This window comes from Sinocyclocheilus anshuiensis, unplaced genomic scaffold (genome assembly GCF_001515605.1).
Source record: "Sinocyclocheilus anshuiensis isolate Anshui unplaced genomic scaffold, SAMN03320099.WGS_v1.1 scaffold122, whole genome shotgun sequence".
Taxonomy (NCBI): domain Eukaryota; kingdom Metazoa; phylum Chordata; class Actinopteri; order Cypriniformes; family Cyprinidae; genus Sinocyclocheilus; species Sinocyclocheilus anshuiensis.
Genome location: NW_015544153.1, coordinates 298,308 through 316,807, shown reverse-complemented (window position 1 = coordinate 316,807; position 18,500 = coordinate 298,308). Strand labels below are relative to the sequence as shown.

The 18,500-nt window shown below is 36.2% G+C and overlaps 2 protein-coding genes across 2 annotated transcripts in view; one reads left to right on the top strand and one right to left on the bottom strand.

Annotated features, from left to right (window-relative positions):
* The window catches only part of LOC107695211 (DNA-binding protein RFX2-like), a 36,298-nt gene extending 23,834 nt beyond the window's left edge, over positions 1–12,464 (top strand). Inside the window, exons 7-15 of the mRNA XM_016495028.1 lie at positions 3,113–3,294; positions 3,566–3,685; positions 4,637–4,758; positions 4,881–4,999; positions 9,900–10,012; positions 10,797–10,954; positions 11,070–11,167; positions 11,959–12,108; positions 12,240–12,464. Of these exons, the coding sequence (XP_016350514.1) occupies positions 3,113–3,294; positions 3,566–3,685; positions 4,637–4,758; positions 4,881–4,999; positions 9,900–10,012; positions 10,797–10,954; positions 11,070–11,167; positions 11,959–12,108; positions 12,240–12,464 (1,287 nt within the window). The remainder of the gene's footprint in view (positions 1–3,112; positions 3,295–3,565; positions 3,686–4,636; positions 4,759–4,880; positions 5,000–9,899; positions 10,013–10,796; positions 10,955–11,069; positions 11,168–11,958; positions 12,109–12,239) is intronic.
* Positions 12,465–13,236: 772 nt separating this feature from the next.
* LOC107695209 (F-BAR domain only protein 1-like) overlaps positions 13,237–18,500 on the bottom strand; it is a 36,306-nt gene continuing 31,042 nt past the window's right edge. The window contains exons 20-27 of the mRNA XM_016495027.1: positions 17,739–17,845; positions 16,947–17,061; positions 16,392–16,503; positions 16,130–16,285; positions 15,911–16,043; positions 14,755–14,951; positions 14,501–14,565; positions 13,237–13,532 (exon numbers count right to left, since the gene is read on the bottom strand). Of these exons, the coding sequence (XP_016350513.1) occupies positions 13,237–13,532; positions 14,501–14,565; positions 14,755–14,951; positions 15,911–16,043; positions 16,130–16,285; positions 16,392–16,503; positions 16,947–17,061; positions 17,739–17,845 (1,181 nt within the window). The remainder of the gene's footprint in view (positions 13,533–14,500; positions 14,566–14,754; positions 14,952–15,910; positions 16,044–16,129; positions 16,286–16,391; positions 16,504–16,946; positions 17,062–17,738; positions 17,846–18,500) is intronic.

The window sequence follows — 18,500 nt, the reverse complement described above, 5'->3', positions numbered from 1 at the left end:
CTGAGAAAAAACTTTATTGAAACTGAAACAAATCCTTAAAAAAAAAAAAGGCTTCGTTCATCCTGCCTGCCTCTTCGCTTTGCTTTTCACTGCTGCTGTGAGCATGCTTTTTCCAGAACAGCCCCTCGCTCTGTGTATTTTGGGTCTCCTCAGTCCCCCTGCATTTAGATGACACCACTGATTCAGTCAACGTCCCAGGGATCACCATGTTTATATGTGAGATGTACCCCTGAATATCAAAGACTCAAATTGATATTTACGGATTTTATATTTATATTTTTAATCTTAAATTGCCAGGGGAGTCATATCCAAGTAGAAATAGTTGAAGCAGTTGAATAGTTAAATAGTTGGAGTCTGAAGTGCCTCTAAGCTCTTGAGACTAGCACATTTATTTATCTTGTTGTAGACCGACACCTTAACTTAAGGCTATGAATATTTACACTTATACAAATATCCTTTTCTTGCGTGAGGCCTGAGATGAGACTGACATAACGCTGCTATCAGTGTGCTGTGCAAGAATTCTGCACACACTCCACCCCTTGCATGTTTACAAAACATTTGACCAAATTTTATAATCCATTCAGCTAACTTTTTTAAAAGAAATTATTCAGTTTTGTCAATTACCCAGCCTCATGTTGTTCCAGTGTTGTTATTGTTACAGGGTGTCCGCGGGGTCTTAAAAAGTATTAAAAGTTGATCAATCAATTTAGAGAAAATTAAGGCCCTTAAAAAGTATTAAAAAGTCTTAAATGCCATTTTCCAAAGTATAAAATTTTGTATCATCTTTTCATTATGTATCTTTGTCCGAATAGTGGGGTTCTGTGTAGTTTATTTATGAAATCCTGCAAGATTTGACGTAATCTGTTACAGCGCTCACTGACTGACTTCGCCGCTGCGTGATAGTGCGGGGCTTGTTGATCCCACTCTCTCTGAATTTCTGACCATTACCGCCTGCTCCCATCTGCTCCCGCGATTTTTGTGTCCGCTCCCGCAAACATTCTAATATTGTATATAATTTTTCGCGCATAAGGGAGCCGCTATCAATATGTGGGATATTTAAATGGCTTTTGAATGAGCACTTTCGATTTCGCGATCGCACGCACACTGTGTAAAGGGAGCACACCTTAAGATATAAGATATTTGTCAATGATTTTAAACTGTTGCCATGGATTGATATTCCCCAGTGGGTTAAAGGTTTTAAATTTGACATAAATTACATTTAACTGAAATGCTTTTACTCAAACATTCTACCTGTAATAAAACTGTGCTAAATGTTTTGTGAAGGAGGGCCACTAGTAGGAAGCCTTTGAGCTGTGTTTATGATCATTGTGCATAACATTGACTGTAAAATATGTATTTTAGGGATGGAAATTACATATTTTGATGTTCGGGACATGGTCATTGCGCTACTTTGGGCTGTTTTTTTACTGGCTTGAGATGCACAATTAAAATGATGTAATAGTTGTGATCATTATTTTACCTTCCATGACCATTCAGACTTGATCAGGTGCAGTACTGACACTCTTTGTCAAGTCTGTATCAAATCAGGCACTCTGTAATCACAGGTATACTGTCTGACCAGTCAGGTGTTTGTCATGAGAAGTGTTCCACAAAACAGCTATGGTTTGCAGACCACATAAGAGTTGATGTTACAAATACATCTTTTGAATATACTGTGTGAACTCATTGCCCCGTTAGCACGGAGAGCTTTATTTTCCCTCCTCAATAAGTTTTGTCAGTTGTTTTGTTTATTGGTCTAATTCTTGTTTCTTGGGTTGCATTGGTTAGTCAATCAATTAATTATCTTGTGCTTCGTTCCCCCCTTCTGAATTATGTTGTATTGATAAGGAGTTATCACAAAGTAAGACTGTTTAGTTGTGCTATCTTACAATCAATATATAGTAAATGTAAGTTAAAGTGTCGCCGATGTAACCGGTTAAAACTTGGAGTGGCGATGAGGTCTTAAAATGTATGGAAAGAGTCTTAAAAAAGGTCTTAAAAGGTATAACATTTTACTCCATGATTCCTGTATATACCCTGTGTTAACTAAAACGAAATTGTTTTTGTTAATTGATATAAAGCTAAAATAAAATATAAATATTCTAAGGCCCTGTTTACACTAGTGTGTTTTTGTTTTTAAAACGGCATTTTAAAATGACAACGATCCTTGTCTACACTTGCATTTTCACTGCGCTTCAGAAATGTTCTCCGTCCACACTACACAACCTAAAACGCAGGTCACATGACCATTCATGCAGGTACAACAATGTGCATGCTGTCATTGTTTACACGGTCATCAAGGATATGCAGAGCCGAATGTGGGCAGCCATGCCATCATTTTCAAAAGTCTCCGTTTTGGTCCGTTTACACTGAAACGCAACCCCGGAGTTTTCAAACTAAAACAGGGTCTGCAGCGTTTTCGAAAGCCTCCGTTTTCGAGGGTCGAAAACGCCGGGGTAATGTAAACGACAGGTGTAACCGTAGCAAAAGTTGTGTGTTTTACAATGAAATCGCACTAGTGTAAACGTAGCCTAAATATTAAGAGCATTCTATTTATATTCTATGAATATTCTAAATGAACATTAGAAATGTTGCTAAAATTACTAGTACTATTAGTAAAATTACTATAAAACTGAAATAAAAATAAAAGAAAGCTAAATAGGGGAAAATAGAGCAAAACAAACACTATTAAAATAAAAAGAAACACAATTTCACTTAAATAAAAACTTAAACTTGAATAAAAAGAAAACTGAAAATATAAAAATGAAAGCCAATTCAAAATATGAATAAATACTGTCTTATGTAAATAATGCTAAAACAACACTTCCAAACTTGTGTGACTTATTTTCTTCTGTAGAAAAGAAAATGAGAAATTTTGAATAATATACAATACAATAGCTTTGTGTGAGGAACATAAAATTGTATTTATTCACTAAAAATCTTGATCATATGAGGGTGTTGTCAAATTAATATGGTAATATGAATATACAGTATGTATGAAGAAGTGTTCAGTTGTGTGGTTTCGTTTATGGTATTATTTTGTGGGGGAAAACTGAAGAATTTAAGCTTGCTTGATTAGATACTGTTTTATTCATTGGCTGTGTGTGTACAGTTGCAGTGGCTGCTGGATAATTATGAGATGGCTGAGGGTGTGAGTCTGCCACGGAGCTCTCTGTATAACCACTATCTGAGACACTGTCAGGAGCAAAAACTGGATCCGGTTAATGCTGCCTCTTTTGGCAAACTCATCCGATCTGTCTTCATGGGCCTTCGCACACGCCGACTTGGCACCAGGTCAGACTGCACCCCAAAAATATAGCTAATCTATAAACTACATTAACAGCTGATCCACTCTCAAAAGAAAAGCACAATCCAGTCTCAAAACCACAGCTGCACAGAGAAGAACATTGAGGGAATTTACTGCAGACACTTGTCTAATGCTTAAAGAATGATCATGAGATGATGGACTGAAATAAATGACGTTCAGTCTCAAACTGTGGTGTGTTGTTGCTGGAATAAAAAAATGTGATGGCTCATTTTGTGTGTGTGTATGTGTGTGTCTCAGGGGGAACTCAAAATACCATTATTACGGTATTCGTCTGAAGCCTGATTCACCTCTCAACCGCTTGCAGGAGGACATGCAGTACATGGCAATGAGACAACAGCCTTTCCATCAGAAACAGAGGTGAAATAAGCATCCCCTCTCTCCTTCTCACTTGCATGCAGTCTTTATCTCATATCCCAGCCACTTCTTTGCCATCAGGATCTGTGTGTGTGTGTGTGTGTCACTCAATTGTTCAGATCCTGCTAGAGGTTTGAAGTTTGTTTTTGTTTTGTTTTTTTCTTGATTTATTAAATCAGTATGTAATTGATTCCCACACTGGCTAAATAGATGGACATTTACACCCCAGTTTTCTCTCCATTCAGAATAGGCTTATTATAGTTAATTCAAACTAAAATAATAAAAACTAAAATAAAACAATTACCCTTTGTCACTTGAACTAAAATACATTTTATGTGAAATAAAATAAAAATAAAATTCAGACTTATTTTTTAGTTAGTTGCCAAGTCAGCATTTCTAATTTTCATTTAAATATGATCTACTAAAATAACCAAAACTAAAAGTGATAGATAGATAGATAGATAGATAGATAGATAGATAGATAGATAGATAGATAGACAAAAACAGCAAAATTACTAAAACCTTAAACAGAAACTATAAAATAAAAATTAATTCAAAATATTAATAAGAACTATAATAGTATCTCATGATACTATTATACTCTACGATCCTAAAATAACAGACACAGAAAAGAGCTGAGAAATATATATATATATATATATATATGAGAGAGAGAGAGATACTGAGTTGTTGTTCTTCTTCTTTTGCAAACATAACATCATGCTGCCCTCTGGGCTTCTGATGCTAGTGATTCCAGATTCCAAACTATCAGATTTAAGTGTCAAAACCACTTTTTAATTGCATTTGGAAATGCACAGAACAGCTTCATCTTGGACACTGGCTCTGCACCCTGACGGAAAATGCTCTTCTCTCTCTCTCTCTTAGTCATATCCTCTGTAATCCCCAGTAGTGAATTCTACATTTATTCCTCCTGTTGCTATTTCCTGTATCCAGGTTTAAGCCCTTTCACAAGATGGATGGGATGGGGGACAGTCTGAACAGCAGCTCCCAGCACTCGTCCAGCACCCCTGAGCAGAGCGTGGCGGCACAGAGCCAGCATCACCAGCAGTACATTGGTAAACCTTCTCCATAAGATTTAATAGATTAGATATTTAATTTACATACAATCACAACAAAATCATCAGTATACATGCACAACCAACTCTAAGTGTGCCTGCTTTGTGTGTGTTTTTGGCAGATGTGTCTCACGTCCTGCCCCCCTTCCCTTCTCCTGATCTGGGCTCCTGTCCTCTGCCCGAGCCAATCAACATGAACGATGTGAAAAAACTACAGAGCAACTACAGGATTCACTGTGAGGTACTGCACACTGTTGTGGAATTTGTTTTTTGTAGTCAAGGCAAAAAGTGTCATGATGCAAAGCTCCCAATGGAAGGAAGAGCTTCACAGTTTTCATGTAAAGGAAGCAACTCCTGACACCAACTACAGACACCCTGGCAGAGATAAACTCTCACTTACTGTATACCAGAAGAAATTTAATTTCGTTGTTATCGTATGCTTATTCAACTTCAAACAATTTAATAATTTGAAATTAGTATGAAAGTTAAAAAAATTACATGTGAATGTATAAATGAATGAATCAGCATGAGTGTGAGTACAGATCATATCAAGTACGCAAGAATGTACTGTATGATTATTGAATAATAAGAATGTTAAAGAAGTGCAAAACTTAATTAAATATGCCACAGCAAATAGTTACACTAATCTATCCAAGCCAGTTTTCTTGCAACAATGTGTCACATATTTTCCACCATGAATGTGAGCCTTGTTCTTCCAGCTAGGAGAATAATAATAATAATAATAACGCATTTTATTTATAACTTGCTTTTCTTAGACCCAAAGCGAAACTTGAGAACAGTCTGAAAGTTTGCAAGAAGCCCAGTAGGACTGTCCGTGTTTAATACACAAGACACATAATTTATTTATATAATATTTTTAAAATTATAATTTAATTACAAAATTTTATTACACTACTGTTCAAAAGTTTGGGGTCTTTGGGATTTTTTAAAAGAAATTAATACTTCACCAAGGATGCATTAAATTGATCAAAAGTGACAGTAAAGACATTTATAATGTTACAAAAGATTTTTTTATTTTAAATAAATGCTATTCATTTGAACTTTCTAGTTATTAAACAGTCCTGGAAAAATGTATCACGGTTTCCACAAACAGTATTAAACACAACTGTTATTAACATTGGTGATAATAACAATGTATATTGAGTACTAAATCTGCATATTAGAATGATTTATGAAGGATCTTGTGACAGGAATAAATTAAATTTTTAAATATTGTAAAATTGAAAAATAGAATAGTTATATAACAGAATAGTTATTTTGAATTGTAAAAATATTTCAGAATATTACTATATTTACAAATTGGTGAGTATAAGACACTTCTTTCAAAAACATTAAAAAGCTTACTGACCCCAAAGGTTTTAAATGATAGTGTATATAATATCAGTAATAATACTATTAGTTGTAGTTTGCATTTATATAGAATTTTTTTCGTAGTAGTAATAAGCATAATGCTTTGCAAAGGATGATGGCTCCCAAAACTATATATATTAAAAAAATGATGTTCTCTCTGTGACTATATTATCTTCAGAAGTTAGTAGATAAAGAATGTAGTATTCATGAAAGGAAGCAACTTCTTATTTTATGTGTGCTGAAAAGGAGGTGTTTTAAGAGAGATTAGATTTCTGCCCTGTGATCTCTCATAATAAAAATGTTTTGCTTCATCACACTCCAGAAAGGGAAGTAAATATTATAATCAATTCATAGTACTAAACCTTGTATAGAACACTTTTAATTGCAAAACCCTCTTTCTCTAAGTTTTACTTTCAGTTTCAGTGTGTTTTAATGAAAGAATAAACGGCACTTCATTTGTGTTTGCAGCAGTTTATCTACAGGTAATGAAGAACTGTGCGAAAAGAAAAAACCCTCTCTTTGCTGTTGATGGCCTCATTCTTAGTATTCCACCTCCCTCTCGTACTTTTTGCTGACGGAGTTTGTAGTTTGACATGTTCTTGAGTTTTACTTTCAGAATGCGGCTGGTCTCATTACAGTCGGAGTGTAGCACTGCTCTCAATATTTTGACACATGGACTCAACCCATCTTCATTTAATAGCTCTCACTTTTAATGTCATTTCTGCCATGTTAGAGCTCTTATTTTCTTTCTCTCTCTTTCTCCATCTCTCTTTCTGTCCCTCCCCGTCCACTGCACACCTTTTTGTTCCTGGGCTTCTTTCATCCCTCAGACTAGGAGTTTTCAGTCTTCCCAATTAACCTTTTATCCAGCAGGATCTTTACCGTCCGGCTGTGGGTTTTTGTGTGCTCCTCGCTCCTGACAAAAAAGTTAATTTGCTACTGGTAAAACATAAAAGGAAAGAGTGTTATTTCTGCCACACAAATCATGAACTCATGAAGTTATCATTCAAATGTGACCCTGGACCACAAAACCAGTCTTAAGTCGCTTGGGTGTATTTGTAGCAATAGCCAAAAATACATGGTATGGGTCAAAATTATTGTATTTTTCTTTTATGCCAATAATCATTAGGATATTAAGTAAAGATCATGTTCCATGAAGATATTTTGTACATTTCCTACTGTAAATATATTAAAACTTAATTTTTGATTAGCAATATGCATTGCTAAGAACTTCATTTGCACCCTCAGATTCCAGATGTTCAAATAGTTGTATCTCTGCCAAATAGTGTCCTATCCTAACAAATCATACATCAATGACAAGCTTATTTATTCAGCTTTCAGATGACGTATAAATCTCAATTTCGAAAAATTGACCCTTATGACTGGTTTTGTGGTCCAGGGTCACAAATATAAGTGATTCTGCATTCTGAATATCTCATTTTAACTTTCTTGAAACTAATATTGTGTTAACCAGGTTTCCAGTGACAGACTTTGTTCAACACAACACAATCACAGGCAAACAGAACATATTTGATGATTAATAGTGGGTTTTTGGTAGCAGTGGGATTTTGGACCAATGAGATTTCATGGTTAGGGCTGAAACGATTAGTTGACATTATCGGCAATAAAAAATTGTTGACAAATATTTGTGTTGAATAGTCGTTCAAGTCGTAAGAGCCTGTAATAACGTGGTTTGACCAGCGCAAGACTTTAATTCAGCTTTTTCTAAATTCTATTTTAAATGAATATGTAAATATGTGCTCCGCTCTTTCCTCTCAATAACGAAATAAACACACAACAAAAATGACAGCGTTGAGAAAACAGCAGTTAAGAAAGCATCTGATCATAGCGATGTGGATAAGTTTGCACCAGCTCTGCAGTCGGCACTCCAGTCACGTCATGTTTATTTATATAGCGCTTTATACAACAGACTGATGTCCATTGTGGAGCTAGCTAATGTAATGATAGAATCTTTTTATTTGTGAATACAAAAATAAATAGATAAATGCAAATAAATAAAAAATCATTACATTAAAGTGATAGTTTGGTTTGCATAGATTAAAGCTTGATCTAGCTCAGGACTGTTTTGATTACTATAACACTATAAGGTGTTTTAAGAGAGCTAATGTTGTGAATAAAATAATTTATCGAAAAAAAAAATGTCTTGGCGTTTTATTTTGTTCCGTATATGACTTACAAAAGGAGATATTAGGTAGAATGATGCATCATTCAGTCAATCAATTGCTTCTTCTTAGTTAATTAAATGGTGAATGAGAAAGTCTCTCTGTCATCTCATTTTGTGTGCCAAATATATTTATTTGTATTGTAAAAAATAATTGTAATTGTACAATAGTAATATAATTGTTTGACATTTGACATTCACTTCAAAGCTGAAGTGTTTACCTTGCTTTATTTTTTAGTTAGAATATGTGTAACTCAGTATTTTAACTAATTGTAAAAGCAGAATAATAGAACAAAGCCTACTGATTAATTGGTGAAATAACTGACGATTAGTCGATTAATCGTTGTAGTAATCGTTAGATTAATCGATAAAAATAATCATTTGTTGCAGCCCTATTCATGGTATATAGGACTAAAAATAGAAATAAAGCGAACACCAAAATGTTCTATCACTTTTTATTTGTTACACTAGTGCTGAAAAGTTTCCAGTGTTTGTCAGGCAGTGAAAAAGAAAGAAAAATAGGAAATTGCCCAAAATATCAATTTGAATTTGTCCAAAATCACTCAGATATCTTAAATTATGATCTTCAAACGTATAAGTAGAAGCAGAGCAGCAACATTGCTGATACATTTCAGGAAGTCACATTTAGCCTTTAGTGCTGCCTGAATTGGCTGCAAGTTTATAAAACAGACTTTTCAGAGTTCACAAATGCAATACACTTTAAAAATCATCGACTTGTCCTCTAGAAGTAGGACTGTAGTGCTTTTCCCCTCTTTCGACTAAGGTAAGAAAGCTTGTTTGTCTGGGAAAGAGAATCTTCTCTCTTTTTGTTTTGGAGTGCTGTGTTTGAACTGTTGCCGGGGCAATGGTAAACAAGGTTGCCATGGTGACCTGGCTGAGGAAGCCAAAACATAGCATGTGACCAGCGAGAGGAGGAGGGGGGGCCTGTGTAACTGGATACAAGAGTGTGTGTCCTCATCGAGGAGAATCTGAGAGCCGAGTGTGAATCACTGAGACAAACACACTCTGAACTCACCACACTCTCACTTCTGCTCTCCAATAAAACTCCAACACCTACTTTTGTTTCTGTGTGTCACAGTTTGCTAAAATACCATGCTCATCACGCAGACTAAACTTCCTTTTTTGGCCCTAAAACCCAATATAAGATGTAGTTGAAATCTGAGTTTATTCATGTGGATTGCCTTCAAGATGGGTGCTTCTGATTGAGTACTGGCTGTTTTCCTAAAACTGTGAGATGGGTGTTGATGTCGTGAGTGGGCCGTATTTGAGATGATCTAGTTGTCTATGCCAACAGGAAAGACAAAAGACAATCACACTCATCTCAGTTCATATAAGGGTGTTCTCATAACTTATATGGGAGCTTCTCAAGATCTTCTTGCAGCCCATAAAAAAGACATCACACATCAGTGTTTTTGATCCGATATTATTTGTTTTGCGAGGTATTATAGTGGTATGTGATGTCAGACATGCATTTGAAGTATCTTAAGGAACCGTTTTCCTGTTTGAATGTTTTTAAGCCTGGAGCTATGTTCAAACTTTGTATTTAAACCTGATTTCTTTCCGTCAGGCTACTCTGGACGTAGTGATGAACTTGCAGTTCCATCTAATAGAGAAGCTATGGCAGACCTTTTGGTATTCAACAGCGCCATCTAGTGACGGAGCCACTACCATTCCTAACAGGTGCCGTATCCACTGGAACGCTCATGGAAAACCTAAAAATGTTTCGAAATTTTTAAATTGTAATTTTTCAGGCCTGGATATAAGTCTTGATATAAATAAGTAAAATCTTAAAAAGTCATAGATATCTCTGTTGTTACATATGCATTTTTTTTTTAGTTTTGATCTGCTAAGCTACACTATCGTTCAAAAGTTTGGTAAAAAAATTTTTTATTTTTGGGTGAAAATTTCTCTTATGCTTGCCAAAGCTACATTTCTTAGATCAAAACAACAGTAAAAACCGTAGTATTGTGAAATATTGTTACAATTTTTAAAAGCTGTTTTGTATTTTAATATATTTTAAAATGTAATTTATCCCTGAAATGCAAAAACTGAATTTTTAGCAGCCATTACTCCTGCCTTCAGTGTCACATTATCCTTCAGAAATCATTCTAATATTATGCTGATTTGGCACTCAAGTAACTTTTTTTCCTGAAACAATTTGATTTAGGATTCTTTGATGACCAGAAAGTTCAAAAGAAGAGCATTTATTTGAAATAGAAAACTTTTGTAACATTACAAATGTCTTTTATTGACATATATGTCTATAGATGTCTTATAAATGTCTTTTAAATGTCTATACTTTAATAATGATAATCTATTATTTTAAAAGATTGATTGGAAAAATGGAACCTGTTTATGTATTTTTATTTGTAATCAAATAAAGTAAGTGTAGCTTTTTATGTACATTTGACACTCAGATCTCTCTGGATTTCTGTCTGAATAAATGTGTTTGTATATTGTGCAGTGAAGAGGATGTGGAGGACATCAGAGGATTCCCCAGAGAGAAGCTGATCGCTCTGTGTAAATATGAACCAATCAAACAGTGGATGAGGAGCTGTGATCACATCCTGTATCAGGCACTGGTAGAGATCCTCATCCCTGATGTACTGCGGCCTGTTCCAAGTTAGTATTTATACTTATGCACACACTTACTGTGACCTGTTCCTGGGTCAGTGTTGCTGCTGGACTGTAAGCAGAATGTCTGAGTGCATGACTGATGGGAAATGTGATCCTGCAGGCACCCTCACTCAAGCTATCAGAAACTTCGCAAAGAGTCTGGAGGGGTGGCTGACCTCAGCCATGAGTGACTTCCCTCAGGAGATTGTCCGCACTAAGGTATGTGTGTGTTTCTGAAAGGAGACAATTTGCTGAAAAGCATTCTCCAAATCAGACACAATTCTAAGAAAGCAGGAGTTCTATAAACCCTATAAATCTATAAAAAATTTTCATAAACCTTATAAATATTTAAAAGAATTAAAAATGTATATTTTTCTAAAATTCTATAATAATTATACTCCATACATGCTTTTTTTTTTTTTTTTTTTCAAATGTGAATTAAGCAATACGGTAAAAACTGTTGTTAAAATATATTAAAATTGAAAATAATACAAATATAAAATGACCTTTATTCCTGTAATGGCAAGGCTGAATTTTCAGCAGCCATTACTCCAGTTTTCAGTGTCACATGATCCTTCAGAAATCATTCTAATATGCTGATTTCATAATAATAAGAAATGTTACTTGAGCACCAATGTTGAAAACACTTGTGCTACTTAATATTTTTGTGGAAGCTGTGCTGTTTTTTTTTCTTCAGGATTTTTTTGATGTATAGAAAATTCAAAAGAACTGCTTTTTTGTAACAGAACTCTTGTTACGCTATAAATGTCTTCACTGTCACTTTTGATCAAATTAATGCATCTTTGCAGAATAAAAATGATTAATTTCTTTCCAAAAAATGTCCAAACCTTTGAATGGTAGTGTATATTAAATACGTTGTTAGGTTAACGTGTATGTTTAAGTGCTTTAGAGGTGAATGGTGTAACCTTGGTGACTCTTACCATACAGGATGTGAGGATTAGATATTTTTGTGTGTTAATGCTCATAATGTTTTGCTGTCATCTGCACAGGCTGCAGTAGTGAGTGCGTTTGCGCAGACCCTGCGCCGCTACACCTCTCTGAATCACCTGGCCCAGGCAGCGAGAGCCGTCCTGCAGAACACGTCCCAGATTAACCAGATGCTCAGCGACCTCAACAGAGTGGACTTTGCTAACGTGCAGGTCTGTCTCTCTCATCGCACCCCGTCTCTGAATGCCGAAACCACTTTGACCTCCTGTCTCAGGTTCATGGATGTTAGGTGTAAGGTGTGTGTTGCTGCTCGGCTCACTCGGCGTGTGTTTGTTTGGCACAGGAGCAGGCGTCCTGGGTGTGCCAGTGTGACGAGAGTGTCGTCCAGCGTTTGGAGCAAGACTTTAAGGTGACCCTCCAGGAGCAGAGCTCTCTGGATCAGTGGGCCGCCTGGCTGGATAACGTTGTCAACCAAGTGCTGAAACCCTATGAGGGCAGTACTAGCTTCCCCCGCGCCGCACGCCAGTTCCTGCTCAAGTGGTCCTTCTACAGGTACAAGGCTCTCTAGAATAATGTGGTGTTTCCAGTGCATTTATTTCAGTTCAGTTTCATCAGGCCTCTTAACTGATCTTCTGAAGAGAGTTGATTGAAAGCAGCACTTTAATCTGTCTTCTGTAAGTGTGGTTGTGCTAGTTTGTAATGAAACTCTCTGTTGCCCTGGTTTCAGCTTATAACATTTCAGCTAGTAGCAACATTTCTTATTTTAGTTTAACTTGTACTAGAATATTTAAAACTGAAATAAAAATAAATACTATTTAGACACAAACTACTAAAAATCACAAAACATAACAAAATTACTAAAACCTTAAAATGAAACCAGAAAATATAAAAATAAAAGCAGATTTAAAATATTAATAAAAACTAATAGTATCTCAATGATACTAAAATAACACATATGATTAGGTGAATGTCAAGCTAAACGGTCTTATTTCAAAAATAGATGCTATCAGAAACCTAATATAATCATATTCCTGCTGATATTTTTTGCAATTTACACTTGAATGGCTAAAATATTCACATTTATGCATTTGACAGATGCTTTTATTCAAAGTGACACTGCATTCAAAATATTTTCATAAGTTCATGCATTAACTGGGACTTGAAACATGTTATGTTTGAGTTATGAAAAAAAAAAAAAACGTTATGTAAGTTCTGCCATAAAATAGATTTTTAGAAAAGCTTAGCTTGTTGCACAATGGTAACACTAACATGGACAAACAAAATCACAAACTTAAAAGTGCAGGAGGGACCAGAGCTATATATTTACTAGAAAATCAGAATTAGACCAGAAAGCAACCATCTAGAGGACTTCCTAGCAACCACCTGGTAACAAGATATCCAACAGAATAAACAATTCTGAACTGAAAAGAGCTGCTTATGAGAGACAAATAGTAGGTCTGGCTCCCACCTGTGGCAAACCTCTTCTTCACCAGGGACATGCGGTAGCAGCTGCCCACCAGCTTCACGTCCAGGCCTGCAAGAGAAGCTCCCGATCCCACAAATTGCACAGCCAGGCTCGGGGGAGGACCGCGGGGCACCTCCAGGCACTGCCAACTGGCGCACAACGTGCCAGACCCTGAGACCCAGAAACACACACACATTCACAGAGTCACAGCTGCTCTTGGGTTCACGCCACATATGTGCGAGAATAAACATAAATACATGTTGAAATAAAAGAGCATCTTAGAACATCCTAATGGTGCCCATATTTTAATATGTTGCTTCCAAAATGTACACAGCACTCCCATGATGCTCTGTCAGATCATATGCATTTATAAGTTTGTTTCTTGGCCTCTTGCTCTGAGCAGCCTCTCTTCCACCGAAAACATCTTGTGTCATTACAGTGATCTAAACTCAGATGTACCAACGCTAAACTATATATAGTGCAATGCTTTTTTCTCTCTCTCTCAAGAAAATCAATATTTGTTATTATATTATTTAGTTCTTCCATTTTATATCACTGTTGTTTGAAAAGTTCTAAAATGAAAAATCTGTCATTATTTACATTAGTTCCTTTTTTGGTGGAACTCTAAAGAATCCCTATTTTTTTTTAAATTAGTATTCAATCTAAAACCAAATTACAACTGTATGCTGCAATTAAATCAAATAAGGCACAGGTTAGACTTCATGTTGTTGTAGATGTGCATTCATTGTTTGCCTTGGGAGTGGGTTTAAATTAAATATATAGAAATATTGAAAAAAAACAAAAACTAATAAAAACGACAAGCAGATAAAATGTCTAAATTAATTATATCAATATTAATAAATACTATTTTAGTATATACACAATAATAATACATAACACTGTTTAGTATACAGTGTATAAGCTGTATAGAGCATGTTTTTTTGTCCTCTTTAGAGCTTGGCAGTCATTGGTTACCATTAACAGAATGACATGAAAATGTTCCTTTTGTGGAAAAAATAATGCTATTCATATTTGGAATGACATCAGGGTGGGAAACAATTTTCTTCCCTTAAACATGAATCATGAATAAGCGATAAAAAAAAGAAAGGTGAGGATGAACAGGTGGTGGGAGCAGTGACCTTTACTGTGATTTGTCGGAGAGAGGTTCGACAATTTCCATAGGAGTCGTCTTTCCTCTGCGTTCCTGAGAAACAAACAAACAAACAAACTTGAATCTAAAAATCTATCATCATATATTCACTTCATTTTCTCTTTTGTTTCCATCTCTAAAAGCAACCACCTAAACATCAATTGTCTTTCCTCGGAAACTCCCCATACTGTGTTATTAATGTAAGTGATTCACCACACCCTCCAGTCACACACTGCTTCTCACCAGGATGCGGGCGGCTGGCACTGCAGGTCGGTGGCCGTGTGATCGAGGGGCAGCAGCACTTGTACAGAGGTCAGCTGGCTGGCGGGGCCGGTTGCGGGACAGCAGTGGTAATCAAGAGACACACGGGTCACTGTTCCACTGCGCTGACACTCGGCGGACAACAGGAGGGGCGCACGACCCGGATCCTGAGAGGACGCCTAGGGCAGAGTTCATTCAAAAAAAGCTCAGATTAACATTTCAAATAGTTGAATAACTTTTTCTTATTTCTATGTCAACCTTAAAAGGAATATTCTGAGTTCAATGCAAGTTAAGTTCAGTCGGCAGAATTTGTTGCATAAAGTTGATTAACACAAAAAATGTAGACTTTCTCATTTTCTTTCCAGATTGAAATCAAGGTTACAGTGAGGCACTAATAATCAGTCAATTTTGGGGGGATTTAAAAGCAGAAATGTGAAACATAATTTTATACAAGCACTTACACTGTTTATATAATTTTATATAATGTTATAATTTAATACAAGTTCTTTTACTTCGGGGTTGGTAAGATTTTTTGATGTTTTTGAAAGAAGTCTCTTAATGTATGCTCACCATATTTATATGATCAAAATACAATAAAACAGCAATTTTGTGAAATATTACAATAAAAAAAAAAGTTTTAAAATATTTTAAAATGTTCTTGTGATGTCAAAGCTGAATTTTCCGCATCATTACTCCAGTCTTCAGTGTCACATGATCCTTCAGAAATCATTCTGATATGCTTATTTAGTGCTCAAGAAATATTTATTATCAATGTTGAAAACAGTTGTACTGCTTAATATTTTTGTGGAAACCATGATACATTTCTTTGATGAACAGAAAGTTTTTTTGTAACAATGTAGAAGTCGTTGTCACTATTAATCAATTTAATTAATTTATTTTTAAAAATCTAAACCCAAACTTTGGAACGGCAGCGTACATTAATTCTTCTGTTAAAACATCGATATTATTTCGATATATATCGATATATAATAATTTTTATAATCATTTTAGGGTTTATGTCATCACAGCAACTAAAACAATTAAGCTTAACTTGTACTGAACACGGAATATTCCTTTAGGTATCAATAAAGCAGGACATATTGTAATTCAAGCACTCATTAGGTTTGTGTTGACTGACCTGGTATTTTAGCAGAGCCACATTGTAATAGGAGGCCTGTGGGTTCAGCTCTGCCTCTCTCTGCAGGTGGAGCGTCAAGGCCGGCATGTTGAACCAGAAATCCTTGGTGTCCGGGTCACTCTGTGACGGGTCGCTGCAAGTAAAAAGACCAAAGATGCTGTCAACAGAACTTGAATTAAACCCAGTCCAGGTCAGTTTTAGTGTTTAAAGGCATCATACCTGTAGAGTAACTTCTGGTTGGGTAAGAAGTGGTCCACTCGACAGATGTTCACCAATCTGAAGCTTAATACTGGTGCGTTGGGGTTGGCGGTGAAAATGCGGATGATGCCAGCAGGAAAGGACATAGTGAGGTCACCGGTGATCTTAACCAGACAGCTGAAACCCAAACACACAAAAGGTTGGACAGCAACTCACTTTAAGTTGGAGCTACAGTGTGATAAAAGGCTTTGTCCTCCAGATGGGGTGAAAAGCTCGGACGGACCAGTTGTGTTCTCCTCCTTTGAAGTAGGCATTGATGTACTCCGTGATGGCTGCAGCTACAGGCCAAGACTCCTGAGTACTCAGAGAAATGGGACTGGGCCCTCGGGACAAACCTGCAGGATCACAATTCAACATTACATTTAGAAATGTCCACAAAGATTTCAAACATAATTTTCAATAGAACATAAAACTGCTAATCAAGGCAAACTCAAGTGTCTTAATGAACTTGTGACATATTTAACTTCATAACTTGGTTTGCCACTGTCGGTTCTGGGATCATGTGGAACAGTGGATAAATAAATGAATCAGCAATTGAATACCAAATAGGACTTCCTCTATATTAGATACATGCCCATGGGCTATCGGACAAAATCAGCCACGGCAAAATAGTGACGAGGACATTTCCTGACAGTCCCCTCCATAAATGTGCATATGTCTATATTAGATTAGCATAATAAAATTACAGCAAATCTCCTAAGGCTGTTTCTCAGTGTAATATATGATTAAGTTCTGTGATAATGTGGGTGTTTAGGGAAATAGAGGTGCCTCGGGTCACCTCGGGCTGGGCTGGGAACACGGTTCTGCACCCCCCATTCGCTGGGGCTGGAGGAGGATGAAGAGGTGAGGGGAGGACTGGGCTTAGGCAACGGAGACGAGCACAGGGACCTAGACTGAGACACACCACAGAAAAAGGGCCAAAATCAAAATTCTGAACTGGATTTACAGTACTTTCTGCAGTGTGCTACAGTGTACAATGGGATATGAAACTAATTTATATAGCATAACATTCATAATTTAAACATTTACAATATTTGATCATTTTTAGATTTTTTTAATAATTTATATATTTTTTTATAATTAGCATACTACACAGGATAAATATTTTGTAATTTTTAAATACATTTTTCACACAACAGGACTATTTAAGTGAACAGTAGAAAAGCACAAATAAAAATAGACAGATAGATATATAGATCATAGATAGTTCATGTCCATGTTATCTGTTCACTCTCTATTTCTCCTTTCTACTGTGTGGATGGAAAACAAATGTTTTTGGGCTGAACAAACCACCAGAGGCCTGTTTCTATGTCCTGTAATATTATTTGTTACCTTACAGTATAAAACAATTAAAAGCTTGAAGTGCAATCTCAATAGGGGTGTTAATTTAGAGCTGAAGTCAAGGGAGCAATTTGAATGACCACATGAGAGAAACTGCATCTCATAAAACAAGAGACAAATGAAAGAGGCTGCAGCAGAGCCCGATTAAGGGATTTGTTTATATGGTTTTAAAGAAGTTTAAGTGTGCTGGTTGGATAGTTGGTGTAATAAAAGTCTGTGGAACATTTACCCGCTCACAGCCACTGAGCCTGCCTGCGGAGCGCTTCGGCCGAACTGACCGAGGGGGAGCCAATGCCATACGCTCAGTGCTGTCCTGCCTGAAACCATGCTGGGAAACTGAGAGAGAGAGACAAGAGGGAAAATAAAGAACCCAAATATGAAAATTCTGTCATCATTTATTCACCCTCATGTCATACCAAACACAATTGACTTTATTCCATGGAACAAAACAATTTGAACAATATCTTGGCCACTTTTTTCAATATAATAAATGTGAAAGAGTACCATAAAAGTGGTCTATATTAGGCTTGCCGCGATAGACGGTGTTGACGGTTATACCGGTGTTAAGCCGCAACACCGGTTACGTCACTTGCCCACCGTGGCACCGACCCCCACCGTCGTCTTGATTTTTTATAGAAATAAAAAATTTTTAGTACAGTAAAAGAACAGACACTACAATTAAAAACTGAACGCGGCTGCTCAATGCAGCGTGCCGAACGACAGTCGCATCACAGATCAGATTGAATTTCTTCAGTGAGGAGAGTGAGTCAAGCTGACTGACACGAAGAGTGAGGTGAGACAGACAAGACGATCACAGATGATTTAGTTTCGAAACGAAATGCAAAAGCGCCTGTTTGGCAATATTTTGGATTTTGAAACGCCTGTTGACTTTTGCCGTTTATCTAAGGTGATTTTGGAAGTTTTTTTAAACATTCGTTTCTTATTTAATTGGTTCCACATTGTTTGCTGATTTTTACTTTATTTAAACTTT